Source organism: Patella vulgata, chromosome 4, assembly GCF_932274485.2.
Source record: "Patella vulgata chromosome 4, xgPatVulg1.2, whole genome shotgun sequence".
NCBI lineage: Eukaryota > Metazoa > Mollusca > Gastropoda > Patellidae > Patella > Patella vulgata.
The window spans coordinates 1,986,312-2,002,156 of record NC_065882.2 but is presented as its reverse complement, the minus strand read 5'-3'; the positions used below and the strand labels follow the sequence as shown (position 1 = coordinate 2,002,156).

General features: G+C 37.7%; 1 protein-coding gene across 1 annotated transcript in view; it reads right to left on the bottom strand.

Moving 5' to 3' along the window:
* Window positions 1-15,845, bottom strand: part of LOC126817722 (fibrillin-2) — a 104,658-nt gene that overhangs the window by 38,462 nt on the left and 50,351 nt on the right. Inside the window, exons 34-48 of the mRNA XM_056100149.1 lie at window positions 15,270-15,395; window positions 14,385-14,507; window positions 13,416-13,589; window positions 12,562-12,756; window positions 11,655-11,780; window positions 10,448-10,615; window positions 10,019-10,063; window positions 9,274-9,402; window positions 8,342-8,470; window positions 7,691-7,816; window positions 6,259-6,381; window positions 4,061-4,186; window positions 2,119-2,244; window positions 1,012-1,137; window positions 449-598 (exon numbers count right to left, since the gene is read on the bottom strand). Coding sequence (XP_055956124.1) covers window positions 449-598; window positions 1,012-1,137; window positions 2,119-2,244; window positions 4,061-4,186; window positions 6,259-6,381; window positions 7,691-7,816; window positions 8,342-8,470; window positions 9,274-9,402; window positions 10,019-10,063; window positions 10,448-10,615; window positions 11,655-11,780; window positions 12,562-12,756; window positions 13,416-13,589; window positions 14,385-14,507; window positions 15,270-15,395 — 1,992 coding nt within the window. The remainder of the gene's footprint in view (window positions 1-448; window positions 599-1,011; window positions 1,138-2,118; window positions 2,245-4,060; window positions 4,187-6,258; window positions 6,382-7,690; window positions 7,817-8,341; window positions 8,471-9,273; window positions 9,403-10,018; window positions 10,064-10,447; window positions 10,616-11,654; window positions 11,781-12,561; window positions 12,757-13,415; window positions 13,590-14,384; window positions 14,508-15,269; window positions 15,396-15,845) is intronic.

The window sequence follows — 15,845 nt, the reverse complement described above, 5'->3', positions numbered from 1 at the left end:
AATGAAATGGGGCTTAAAGTCGTACTGTTCAGCTTCGACAGGGCTAATAAAGACGGGCATACGCCATACAGTGTGCTATTAGGGGAATTTTTTCCGGGCAGCAGCACTATGGCCTACTCTTACATCGAATGGCAACTGCGAAGGGGTCTTTTACGTTTTATGCCAATGTAAAGCAGGATCTGGGTTTTGCGTCCCATCCAAACGACTAGACAGATGTCCTTGTCAGGTTCTCTGTCCTGCACCACTGTCACGGGCAACCACGTCGGAAAATCCCTATGAACTTTCTCGGCCAATGCAGGGATCGAACACGCGACCTCCAGGCAAGCGAGCCACCGTCTTACCCACTTAGCCACCGTGGTTCCCGCTCAGTAATAACCAGTAATTGTATTCCATTGACCTGTGTTCTGTGTATTTATTAATAGTGTTTAGTTTAAAAACAAATTCTTACCATCTCCTTGTGATGGACAGACCTCACATGTATATCCACCCCATGCTTCACCTTTAGTACAACAACACTGAGCTCTGGTGGTATTCATAGGACGTGGAGCAGAACATCGACCATTTAAAAACTGACGGAAACATTGCCCTTTACGCATATCTGTAACACAAATTGACATAATGAACAAAACCACATACGTATGGAAATCATCGTTTGGTTTATTTATAGAGACAAAATATAACAACAAGACTGAAAAAATAAAATGAAATTAAAAATACTTTCCCATGTATAAACAGTGTGATTTGATGATATATTTGGACTAAAACATGTTCAAACTAATCAATCTATCAAAATTTTGCTTCAAATCCCCCTCAAAACTTTGTATTTGTGGGGAGATACCTAAAGCTATAAATAAACTGTCAGTCAACTCAAGTCGTTTATATAACATCACAGAGGAATTAATCAACTTGGCGACCCATTGACATGTTTATCCCCTCCCTGCCCCTCTCCTCCTCCCGTCTTTTAAAATAATGTAGTTAGATTCATATTTTGATATGTATAATCAAATATACCTCTACATTCTCTGCCATCACTGGTGAGTGTAAACCCTGGTGGACAAACACATCTAAAACTACCAGCTGTATTCTGACATCGTCCATTGAAACATAATTCTGGTATAGCTCGACATTCATCCACATCTACAATCAATCAATGTTAAACAACATTCATCAATATTCATAATTTAATGTTTGGCTTTAAATAATATCCATCAATATTCATAATATAATGTTTGGCTTTAAATAATAAAACACAGGGCTTTAAAGAACATTCTTCAATATTCATTATATAACACATGCGTATACATAACATAGAGCGACACAAGGACGTGGAATGGGGTTTAACCTTCTAATTTTCTGAACCGAAGGGCTAATGAGTAGAGGTAGAGAGAGAGAGAGAGAGAGAGAGAGAGAGATGGGGTTTAACGCCCACACGACACAAACTAGGTCATTTCGGGACTAAAATATGGTTTAATTTCATTTCAATAATTCGCTTGCGCGTAGTGGGGGGGGGGGTAGCAGTGGGAGGAAACCGGAGGACCCGGAGAAAACCCACGAGGTTGGACAGGCGACCGTACTCCTTGTCACGTACAACCGGGGATTCGAAACCACGCCAGTTGACTCAATGACAGACTTTATGATACAGCACGCACAGGCTAATCATTCAGCCATCCAACCCCCTCCCCCTGGCTAATGATGACGTGCATCCAGCAGTTGCTATTTCGAATTTTACGTACACGGGATCTCGACTAGACACCGCCCCTTGTTTTGCACCACTGATAAGGAGAAGCCACGACCGAAAAGCTCTAGGATCTTTTTCGACCGGCATCAGTATCGAATCTGAAACCACCTTCTGGTGAGCGAGCAAGAATCATACACACTGGACCACCGCAGCTCCAGACACATGGGCCTTTCCTGTGGGAGGAAACCGGAGTACCTGCAGTAAACCAACGAGGTTGAGAAGGCGTCCCTATCTCCAAGCTAAATACGCTCACACCAGGGATCGAAACCACAACCGCAAGCCAGAGGTGACCAGCCAGCTAGAGGTGGAAGCGCGACACTTTAGACCACTAGGCCCACCCCGCTCTAACATTGACTAGCATTGTATACTATTTAACTCACCGATACATCGATCACGTGATCTGTCTAACCTGTAACCGTCAAAACACGTACAGAAGAAACTTCCCTCGGAGTTCTGACAGGTACCATGGCGACAGACACCTCGTCTTTCAGAACATTCATCAATATCTATAAACAAAAAAAAAGATAAAAAATTGGCAATATATAGTAATTACGCGAATTGTGTTTTTTGCCCAATTTTTCAGATATAATAATGGCTGAAAATAACACAACGGGCGCCAAATTGTATCACAGTGAAGTTTATTTATAAATATTCGGATTTGACATCATTTGGAAAACAAGGGGATCTAACGTCCTACTTTTCTTCAGCAGCTAGGATAATGACAAAGGGGTATCATTTGGAAAAGCAAATAATTTTGTGAAGTTTCTTTTAGCGAGAATGAAGATGCTTTATGTAAGATTTCGATAAAGATCTGACAGCTCTCGCTATTGTTAGGTTCCCACTGTCGTGCGATGCTTTACGACAAGATTGTCCCTATTTATTCCACAATCTGGTACGTGCGGATACGTTCGGATATGTTCCGATACTATCAACACGATTGCTACGACTGACCTCAACATATGATAAGCCCTAATAGGATCACCACGATTACTCCAAGATTAAAACCACGACTTCGATCGTAGCGCGAATCGTGATAGTGGGAACCTAGCATATAATAGTTACAAAATAGATAATGATATAGATAATCAAATTACTACATTCTAAACGTAGTCTCGATTTTCATTGCTACCGTGGTTAGAATAACAAACACAGTCTCCATTATCCATTTCTAAATTATTAAAGAGTTATCGTGCACCAATCCGTTCCAAATCACAACCATCCGATGCTCTAGAGAGTTTGATTATGGGCTTGTCATGTCTCATTAATCATTTGCATAACATTTGAAGCCACAAGAAAGACCTGCAATAGTCAGATTTAGCTCTTAGATAAGGTATCTTTAATTAAGGAGTAATACTGTTTTATTTTGAAGAATTGGGATTCCTTAGTAATGTGAAGTTTCCAAGAGTACGATATCAGCCCCAGGCCATGATCAAAACAAAAAAGTTCGAATTTTTTATTACTTTGTCGTAACTAATTCAAGGTGAATCATTTCATTTATAATAATAAAATGACAAAACACCCCCGCCTAATCTTATTTCAAATTCAAGTTGTCAAACGGATCTCTTGTATGCCGAATCCCAACGACTATCCACTGTTTGTTTCGTGCCAGGGTCATTTGATCCTGCACGACTTACAAGGGGTAAACCGCGCTTGCAAATCTTGGTGCACTTCCTCGACCAACACCAGGATCGAATTCAGTTTCTCTTGGTTAGAAATGAAATGCAATCAAGTTGAACGCCCCACTGTTCTGTTCCGACTGGGATAATCAAGACGGGCATACGCCATACAGTGTGCTATGAGGTAAATTTTGTCCGGAGAGCAGCGCTACGAGCTACGTTTGTATAAAATTCCAACTGTTAAGGGATCTTTTACGGGACTTTCGTTCCTTCCGAATGACAGCTGTCCTTGTCAGGTCATCCGTCCTGCGCCACTTTCAATAGGAAATTACGCCAGAAAATCCCGTTATCGAACCCACGACCTCGAAGCTAGCGAAATAGCGTCTTACTCACTTACCTCACGGGAATGTACTATAAAGATAGAATATAATAAAATTTTTACATATACAACCCTTGTCAGAGGTGTAGGACGGCGGGCCTGACAGGGATAGCTGTCTAGTCATTCGTATGAGACGACAAATCGAGATCCCGTGTATACATTGGGGTTCACGTAAAAGATCCATTGGCAGTTGGAGTTCGATATAAGAGTAGGTCATAGTGCTGCTGCCCAGGCAAAATTTCCCTCATAGCACACTGTATGGTCTTCATTAACCCAGTGGGAGTAGAACAGTAGGACGTTAAACCCCATTTCATTTAATTTACTTACCTATACAGTTGAGTCCATCATTAGATTGGGTGTAGCCTTCTTGACACTGACATCGGAATGAACCTAGTTTATTAATACATCGACCGTTCATACAAATACCAATCATACTTCTACACTCGTCAACATCTGATAAAATAAAATAAATATCAGGTAATACAACATCGTCATAAACTAGGTCATTTCGGGACTAACATATTGTTCAATTTTATTTCAATAATTCGCTTGTGCGTAGGGGTCTTTAGCAGTTGGAGGAAACCGGGCGACCCAGAGAAAACCCACGAGGTTGGACATTCAAATACTTTTACCAGATATTAGCTTTATATACTAAAGAGAGAGCGAGAGAGAGAGAGAGAGATCTATATTTCGTGTCGTTTTTTTTATACTTTCGATGGCCTCTACAACATGAAGATCTGACCGTTTGTAGCAGAAGGTCGCGTCAGAGGTCATACGAGCGGCTATTGACCTATAACGTCTGATATTTGATTAACCAATCAGCGTTGATGTTTCTAGTGGGTTACCCACAGTTCCGTGCACCTCACGCCAAAATCTCGCCGTAACTGATCGTTTCATTAGCTAATACCTCTTCCAGATCTTAGTGTAGTAAAGACAAGGAAAACGAAACTTTGAACTATAAATAACTAAACGAAATAGGAGCTGTGTTTTAATCTCTTTTTTGCAATGCCATACACGAATCGCACCACGTCATATTTATAATATGACACCCATTTTCTACCATTAATGCAATTTTCAAACATTTCCTCAATGGCTCTCATATTTTTATTCTTTTGTGGATTATGCTAGTATTTACAAGACATCAAAGATACATTAGGTAAGATTTAGACAAAGAACTGACCATTCTTGATATAATAATTCAAAAATAGATAATGAAAAATGAAAATATTGAAAATTTCATTTAAATTACTTCATTCGGAGACAGGTTATCACTGTTTGTAGTTTTGACAAGATGTGTGCATTGTAGTAACCAGGACACTTGTATATTCGAGACTTAGCCTCGCTTTCTCATTTTTAAATTATTTTTTTAATTGGCGAACCGTTTTAATCTAGTTAAAATCTCGAGTATCCGATTCCATCGAGATTTGATTATGGTCTTATTTTGTTAATAAATTCCGAGTAATAGTTTATATAACATTTCAGGCCTAAAGAAAGACCTGCATTAGGCAGATTTAGCTCTTACATAATGTATGTATAAACCACAAAGTAATTACAGGAAATATATTTGTACCATGTGAGAGGTTTCTAGTCCTTTCTAGCGCGTTAACTTAAATAAAATATTTTAATGTGCGTGGGGTGGGATCGCAGTGCCGAGTATCTGTTTGAGGATTGTTTGTTTGTTTGTTTGTTTGTGAACATTTCTAAGAGAGAAACAATCTGTTAATGTTCCCGCCTTTCTATTTCAAGCCGTCTGATTCTGAAATTTGATCCTTGATTATATTTATTTTTGCAAAATTAAATCTTCACAGAGCACGAATATAAATCTAAACTTTCAAATGAAACATACCAAAAATACATTTAAAGATTACAACAAATGAGGCTTGACTTTCTTTCCTTTTTAAATAATTAAAAAAGAAAAACGGGTATATACTTCACGTTTCCATCACAAGATAATAAAAGTAGAATATATTTATTGTAGCGGTCGCGATTCGTGTTCTACTGATTCTAGCATGGCTAAAAGGAAAATAAATCATCTAAATTCACTTGTCTTTACTACACTAGGTCTGGAAGGGTTTTTATTTTACCGGCGTTCTGGTTTAAGTAAGGGATTAAGCAATAAGACGATCTATTACCCCGAGTTCTTGGCGTGCGATGCACGGAACTGTGGGTAATCCCCTAACAGCTGACATCATAGGGTCAAAAGCCGCTCGTACGACTCTTGACGCGACCTTCCAGTACAACTGGTCAGATCGTAGTATACGCCATCGCAAGTATTAAAAAAAAACGAATCGAAATATAGATCTGTATTTTAATCAGATTGTGCTTATCTCCTAAACATGATTTATATTAAGTCTAAGAATAAATCTGTTTTCATATGTTAATAACACCCTTTGATTTCTTTATTATTTTTCCGTTGATTTATGCTAATTTTATATTTGATTTAGTAAAGTACAATCTAGCGGTTGACCTTCCCATTTGTCCGTACCAGCCGGGTTACTGGGGATGGCATCCGATGCAATACGTACCGACACACTCCCCACGTGGTGACCTTTCAAAACCAGGATCACACAAACACATGTAGTCCCCCATCTTGTTTCTGCATGTTCCATTTCTACACATACCAGGTCGTGATGTACATTCATTGATATCTGTACAAATATAAATAACATTTAATGCTATATTCAATGGGAATTAATTAGACCAAATTATTACTGTGAAATTTATATTCTGGACAAAAATATTAATCATTTAAAGTCACAGTCATTCGACATTATTTACATCATCTATTACGACATCCGCTAATACACTGATTCTCAACCAGAGTGCCGCGAGATCTTCCTAAGTATGCAGCGAAATTATGAACGGCACACTAAGAAAATGTGATAATCACATGATCCTAACTGAGTATTCACTGGTGTCTACTGATGAGTTTATAGCTGTGTTTTTCTTCATTTAGTTTGAGTCATTCTAAGTGTCTATGACTAGTCTCTGTCTACGGTTGTATGCCGTCTGACTTAACCATGTTTTTATTTTGCAAAATTCAGATATTTTTCATATATATTTAGCCAGGTGTGCCGCTATTTCTTCAGGTGTTCCAAGGTTGAGAACCACTGCGCTAATATGAAATGAAATGAGGTTTAACATCCTACTGTTCTGCTCCGACTGGGCTAATAAATAGAACATTTGTCGTTTTAGAGTGAATAACATATTTTATTTCATCGAGAAGCAAGAAAACTTATATTTTCACGAATGCGTAGCATGAGTGAAAATATAAACGTTTTCTTGCTTAGAGATAAATATGTCATTCACGACAAAACGACAAATGTTCTATTTATTTTATGATTTTACAATCATTTTAGGTAAAAACAACTAGCCAGTGGAATAACACTTTTATTTCACTGATAAAACGCGGTATTCCACTACTGATCATAAAATAAAGATGGGCATATATAATATATAATGTGCTACGGCCTACTGTTACAACGAATTCCAACTGCCAGGGAATCTTTTATGTGCATGTCCTATTCGAACGACTAGACAGCTGTTCTTGTCAGGCCATCAATCCTGCCATCAACTAATATATGTTGTTTTGTATGTTAAGGAGATACAGTGTTTAACACTTGGACTATCGCTAAGGGGCTTTAATGAAATAAGTTCAACTGGCGGGAAGGGCAGTAATTGATTAAAAGGCTTCTGTAAATGAAATAGAGAAAAGTCGCAATTACTACATTTGTAGGTTAATACAGATAATTTAATAACCATTTGGAAGCTGATGTAATTTCACAAGAACCGGAGATATGTAATCTGTTTTTGTTTTTGGTTTTCTTCTATTTTTCTGCTTCTGGTTAGTGCAATCTTTATTCTGGATCAGTTGGAGTTAATTTAGATAATAGAGACCTAGCAGAAGAGGAAATCACAAGTCCATATACATTTACGTCTGTGTTTGCGATAACTTACCGATACATGAATCTCTTCTTGCAGAGAGTCTAAAGCCGTCTCTACAGATACAACTAAAACTTCCAACCACATTGAGACAGTTGCCATTAGTACAAACACCGGCTACTTCTTGACATTCATTAATGTCTAATAAAATCACAAAAAAAGAATTGAATTGTATTTTGAATCATTAAAAAGACAAGAATAGGTATTGAATGAGAAAAGGGGGAAGAGGTTCCAGAATTCTATAACGAAATCTAAATATTCGAAATTGAAATCTAAATATTGCGTGGTAATGAGTATTTATGTTTGCCCTACGGCCTAACTAATGCACTATTTACTTATCATAGAGGTGGTAATAGGCCCCATAAAACCACATTTGTCTCCTCCAAATTTAAAACTGATCTTACATACCAATCACGTATGTGATCTACATAATAAACAGTCATCTCAGCTGGTTGGTAAATGTTTTCAAAACAATTTACTTCAACTCTGAATCAAGTCAGTCTAACGCATGGCTTCCATCAAACCACCTTTTGCATTTTTTTCTTCAGTAAAATCCCAATCTGAACTTACATACTGAACACTCATCGACTTTGCTGGTTGGTATTTAAAGTTTTCTTACACACGTTATTTAAACATTGAAACAAAGTAGTCGAAATCGTGACTTACCTTCACATCGTCGTCGATCCGATCTAAGTTTATAACCGGGTGGACAGGTACATTCATAACTACCCGGTGTATTGGTACATATTGCATTACCCATACAGGGTGGTAACTGACGTCGACATTCATTCTCATCTAAATAGTGTAATTATAGAAAATTATAATTTCCGAAAAGGACAAAACAAATGCAACGCAAGAAAAGATAGAAAAATGAAATGAAATGAGGTTTACCGCGTTCTACTGTCCAGCTCCGACTGGGCTAATGGAGACGGGCATATGATATACAGTGTGCTATGCTGGAATTTGTCCCAGGACAGCGACACTATGGCCTACTCTTATATCGAATTCCAACTGCTAAGGGATTTTTAACCTGCACGCCAATGTATACACGGGACCTCGGGTTTTCGTACTATCCGAACGACTACACAGATGTCTTTATCAGGCCCTCTGTCATGCACCACTGAAAAGGGGAAACCACGTCGGAAAATGCGATGAACACTCCCGGCCAATGCTAACGAGAGCCAGCGTCTTACCCACTTAGCCACCATGGTTCCACTCACGGAAAAACAGTCTGACCTGTTATATGACTAATAACAGGATATAAACATAACTGTTTCATATCCTTTTTCGCACAATGTGTACTTTATCACGGCTTAATCCATGCATTCAAATTGACGAATTAACATTTAATTAAGTAAACAAAAGATTTATGGATTGTGCTGTTTCACGAAGGATGACGATTGTCTGGGGATTATTAATTCATGACGTTTCGACAAGTATCCTCTTATCGTTATCAAGCACACTGTCGAAAGGTCGTGCTATAGAATAAAACTAGTGATTGTTCCCACCAAAACTATGTTCTGTTAGAATTGAACAATACCGTAGTTTGCAGGAAAGTCAATCGATAAAATAGGACAAATTATTCTTGCACATCTTACCTTCACAGATATGTAGATCCGGGTTATAATTAAAACCTCTATAACATTCACATCTAAAGCTTCCAATTGTGTTAATACATCGTCCATTCTGACACAAGTTCGGCATTAATTCACATTCATTTACATCACCTAATCGCATAAAATAAATTGGTTCTTTATTAAAATAACAGCCCCCATTTAACATTCTGACACAAGTTCGGCAATTATTCATTTTCACTTACATCACATAATCGAATCAAATAAATTGGATGGTAATTAAATAAAAGTAACAATTTAACATTCTGACAAAAGTTCGGCATTAATTCAATGGTAAGGTTTAAATTGTAATATACTACCATTACTAAAATACATTTTGTCATGGGGACTACGGTTGCTCCAGGGGAGAGGAGGGGGGGGGGGGGTGCTGGGCCATTAACCAGGAAAAACAAAAAAAAAGGGGTTTGACGTCCTACTGTTCCACTCCGACTTGACTAATGAACACGGGATTACGCCATACAGTGTGCTATGAGGGACATTTTGGTCGGACAGCAGCACTGCGGCCTACTCTTATATTAAATTCCAACTGTCAAGGGATTTTTTATGTTCACGCTAATGTGTACACGGGACCTCGGTCACTCGTACCGTCCAAACGACTAAACAACTGCCCTTGTCAGACCCTTCTTGTCATCTACGCACCATTGTTCCTTTGGGTGGGTTGGGGGATCTGTTTAACATTAGATCTGTATCTAAAAATTCGCAGTCCTACCTCTTATATCTGGTGCGCCACTTTCACATAAAACTTTGTATTGTACTGAAACAAATATATTATATTATATTATTAAATTAACCATCCTACTGTTAAAAAATGTGCTGTAATTTCTTCATAGATACAATGACACGGTTTTGTGAATCAGCTTGTATGTGACAAGTAGTAGGGTCACCTGTCCAAACTCGTGGGTCTTCTCCAGTTCCCCCGCTTTTCCTCCCATTGCTAAAAGACCCCTATTGAAATAAAACTGAACCATATGTTAGTACCGAAATGACCTAATTTGCGTCGATTGGGCATTAAAACCCCACTTTGCTCTCTCTCTCTCTCTCTTTCTCTCTCTCTCTCTCTCTCTCTCTCTCTTTCTCTCTCGCTCTCTCTCTCTCTTGACCTAGCAATTCCATGGTCACCAATTTAAATATTACTCACATGATCTTTCTCTGGGACACGTTTCACAATTGACACCCCAGGCAGCGCCAACAGTACAACAACATTGTCTTTTAGTCAGATTGCTAGATACAGGATTCTCGCAGATAGATCGGAATGGTCTTCTTGTCGTATTCAAATATTCCAAAAAACAACTTTCTTTTCTCATATCTGAAAATAAAGATTTTTTATGAGTCTCATTTTTTAAAATTAATCTTTTAATAACCTATATTGACACCTGCCTTCAAAATAAATCATTTTAAATGACGCAAACTGTTGAATATTTATTCCCAACAATTCCTATTTCGGCTTTAGATCTGGGGTTTATGAAAATGTAGCAATAATTTAATCTGATCGAGATTGAAATATCGCGCGAAATGTTACAATATTACGTGGACTGTTAGACTACCACGTGGTCTGTTAAACTACCACGTGGTCTGTTAAACTACCACGTGGTCTGTTAAACTATCACCTGGACCGTTCAAGTGGGTTGCTAAAATATCATGTGGACGTGGAATTTTGAAATATCAAGTGGAATATTAAAGTATCAAGTGAAATATCAAGTGGAATGTTAAATAATCACCTGGAATGTTAAAATATAAAATATGAAGTGGAATGTTAAAGTATCAAGTGAAATGTCAAGCGGACTGTTAAATTATAATGTAGAATGTTAAAAAATCACGTGTAATGATAAACCCTCCAGTGGAATGTTAAAATATCACGTGGAATGTTCAAGTATCAAATGGAATGATAAACACTCCAGTGGTATAATAAAGTATCACGTGGAATGTTCAAGTATCAAATGGAATGTTAAACTCTCCAGTGGAATGTTTATCACGTGGAATGTTCAAGTATCAAATGCAATGATAAACTCTCCAGTGGAATGTTAAAGTATCACATGGAATGTTAAAGTATCACGTGGAATGTTCAAGTATCAAATGGAATGATAAACTCTCCAGTGGAATGATAAAGTATCACGTGGAATGTTCAAGTATCAAATGGAATGATAACCTCTCCAGTGGAATGATAAAGTATCACGTGGAATGTTAAAGTGTTCAGTGGATATTAAAATACCAAGTATCCAGTCGAATGTTAAAACAATACGTAGAATGAAATTAATGCCACATAGGTTAGGGTCATCCATATCTAACCCATACAATTTCTATCATCATTCACAGAACAATCGAATTCAAAATGGGGTGAATCTTACCCATACAATCTCTGCCGCCATTCATAGGCATATAACCTTCTGGACAGAGGCAGGTATAATTGCCTTCTCTGTTTATACAGGTGCCTAATCCACATATACCTGCATCTACTTCACATTCGTCAATATCTGTAAAAAATAATAAATACAGGTTTATCAACATCACATCAATACAGGTATAGTTCCAAATACACATGTAAATACCAATAAACACAGATATAATCCACATATATCTCCACCATCAACATCAGATTGATCTATATCTGTTATTAAGCACACATTATTTAAGATCGTTAAAGTGCCAAGCTTACTGGTAAGCTGATAACATTGACTTAAGAACCTGGAGCTTTTAGTAATGACAAATTTTATCATTAAATCATTAAGTGGTCATTATTATAAACCATTGTTTAGTATGGAAAGAGAGAAAGAGGGGAGAGAGAGAGAGAGGGAGGGAGGGATGAAATGGGGTTTAACGTCCTACTGTTCTGCTCCTATACTGGGCTAATGACGACGGGCATACGCCATACAGTGTACTGTGAGGGAAATTGCCCGGACAGCGACACTATGGCCTACTCTTATATCGAATTCCAACTGCCAATTGTTTCAAGAATTCTCTTGCGCGTATGGTCTTTAGTAGTAGAAGCAAATCGGAGAGAGGGTATAACGTTCATTCGACCACAAACCAGGTCATTTGGGGATTAACATATGGTTAAATTTTATTTCAATAATGCGTTTGCGCGTAGGGGTCTTCAGCAGTGAGAGGAATCCGGAGGAGCAGGAGAAAACCCTTTAAGCCCCCCTCTGTCTGTCTGTCTGTCTGTCTGTCTGTCTGTCTGTCTCTCTTTAAAATTCCCTCTATTAAGAAACATAATTTGATAGACAGCTTATCACACGATATAATTTTACTTACCAATACATTTATGCATGGTTCCATCGAGGTGAAATCCAGGAGGACAAACACACAGATAACTTCCAAACATATTCTGACATTCCCCGCCATTACATAAGTTATCTATTTCCTGGCATTCATTGATATCTTCTAGTACTAGAGTTAGTGTGTTTGGTCTGAAGCCGGGGCCACCTGGACATAGAGCGTTGTATTCACCTGAAACACGAAGATTCATACCTGGATTAGTATAGCATACCTTTTTTGAGCCGCCGTGGCTCGCCCGCTTGGGGGTTCGATTCGATCCTATGTGTAGTCAAGGGAAAGTTTTAAACCAGCAAATGTTGCAGTTAATGGAGAAGGACCAATGGATGATAAGACCACTCATAGGTAGGAATAAGTAGAAGAATAGCAATCTGATAAAATTACAGATCTATATTTCGTTTCGTCTTTTTTATACTTTCGATGGCCTACACTACATAAAGATCTGACCGATTGTACTAGACGGTCGCGTCAGGGATCTTACGAGCAGCTTTTGGCCCTATGACGTCAGACATTGATTAATCAATCAGCGTTGACGCTACTACTGGTTTTTACACAGTTCCGTGCATCGCATGCCAAAAACAGATCGTTTCATTGGCTAATCCCTTACTTCAACCAGAACGCCGGTAATATAACAGCTTTTCCAGATCTTAGTGTAGCAAAGACACGTAAAACGAAATGTTTAAACTAAACAAATCAAAACGAAATAGGATCTTTGTTGTAATCGGATTGATTTTTAGTAACATCTTGTATCAGTGAAATAAATTTATTTCACGAGTGATATCGCCAACCAGTATCTTATATTGAAACAAAACTATACAATGAATTCTTCTTACTTGTTCCGTTTGTAGGGCAGTCCTCACAGAAACCAGGAACATCACCCCATCCTCTTCCTACAGAGCAACAACATGTCGCCCTAGCAACACCTCGTGTTATCTCATCTCGACATACACCTAGTCTACCACGTGTAGAAAATGGCGGCGTCATATAACAGGTACCAACCCGCTTGTCTAAAATATAAAAGAAAATCGTTATAGTTTTTTAATGAAATGTAAATGTAGGCTAATTTTTTGATTTTCTAAAATAAATTTTTATCTTTACATTGAAAAACAATCAAGTTAAACAAAGATACATTTTATAAATCTGATATAACAAATGTCTGATATGTAAAACAAATATTGATTTTAAGATACAAATATTGATTTTAGTGTACACATGTCGAAATACGACAACAAATGAAGAAACAAAAATTAAAGACTATGAATTAAGAACTAAGAATACTGAATAAAGAGCTGTTTGGTTTTCCATAATCAATGACCTAAACAACTGTTTACAAGGTTTTCCCCTGATATATGACAATATATATTAAAGAGTGTATGAACGTGAACAGTTCAAATTGAACGACAGTGGTTAAGCCTGCTTCGTCCTTCTACGCGTGTATTTTAATTATTATTTTGTCGTTTGTGAATCAGCCATTACGAATTTACTTACTCCCGCATTGTTTTTTTAGGATATTACAAATGGCACCCGAAACCATAAAATACACGCCTCGTTTACTGATTATGAAATGATAGATATATGTTAAATATCGGATATAAGGATCCCATATTTTCACGACCAAATAACAACACCAATGTTGATTGAAATACACCATTATTGAATTCTACCTCGTGTTTTTAAGGCAAAAATGGGCCACAGCGTGAAATATTTATTTTACAAAGTTAATTGGTTAGTTGCAATAAGAGGGTAAAGGAGAGAATTTTAAAATTTAAAACTAATGTTGTAAAATGAATACATGTACTTACCAACACAGCCAGTACCAGTTGGATTGAGTTCATAATTGGACAAACACTGACAAACATAACTCCCCTGTCTGTTAACACACGTACCATACTGACAATTATCAGGGTTTAAACATTCATCTATATCTGTGGTAAATACGAAAATAAAATATTAATATGTTGATAATTAAGATATTTGCTCACAATGAACAAATAGAATGAACCCATGGGAACGTATAGATATCGCTAAATGGTTTATAACGTGTACGGTTGCAGAGATATAGACGATTTTCTACAAGTCAGTTTTCAAGGTTTATGGTCTATAATATTTGTGACTGTTCTCTGTTTGTTTGTCTAGGGTTGGCGGCTAAACTAGGGCTGTCCAATTCGGCGCATATAGCTAACTCGGACCGGGGAGTAATATTGGCCAGGTGACGTTGGACTACCGCTTCTGATTTCGGAGTTATACTACTTTAAACCCGTGCAGTGTCAGAGTATCCGCTAGTTAGATAAGAATACCTCAGTCGAATTGGTATACTGTTATAGGCGAGAATCTATTTTTTTAAATAATATAGCGAGAACGGCCAACTTTTTATCTAAATCTTATAAAATGCATCTTTAACGTCTTGCTGTTCTGCACCAACCTGGCTGGTGAAGACGGTAATACATCATACAGTGTGCTATGACGCTACAGCATATTCTTATTTCAAAATCCAACTATCAATGGTTCTGTTACGTGCACACCCACGTGTACACGGGACCTCGATATTTAGTCCGATCCGAAGGACCCGGCGAAAAGTCCAGTCAGAGTACCATTCAGTGGTACATACTTTTAAAAAAAACAACATGTACTGAAATTGTCCAGTACTGAAATTGTGCAGTAATAAAATGAAGTAAAGGGTTACCAACCTGTACAGTTTCCGCCTGTTTGATCTAACTGGTAACCTTGGTTACAGATACATCTAAACATTCCAAATACATTCTCACATCGGCCATTAACACAGAGATTGTGGAACATGTCACATTCATTTATATCTGAAACACAAGATTCGTGTTATTCAGTTGTTCAGAGTACCACCAATAACAAATGCAGTAGTTCAAGGTATCAATAATAACATATTCAATTGCCCAAAGTACCACCAATAACATATTCTGTTGCCCAGAGTACCATCAACAACATATTATTCTGTTGCCCAGAGTACCATCAATAACATCTTCAGTTGCCCAGAGTACCATTAATAACATATTCTGTTGCCATGAGTACCATCAATAACATATTCAGTTGCCCAGAGTACCATTAATAACATATTCGGTTCCTCAGAGCTAAAATGGGTGTTATGGTCATAACTTATAATCATAACATCCTATTTAGCTGCGATGCTAGGTTCCCACTGTCGTGAGATGCGTTACGATAGGATTGTTCCTATTGAGTCCATGATCTGGTACGTGCAGATACGTTCGGATACGTTTCGATACGATCAACAA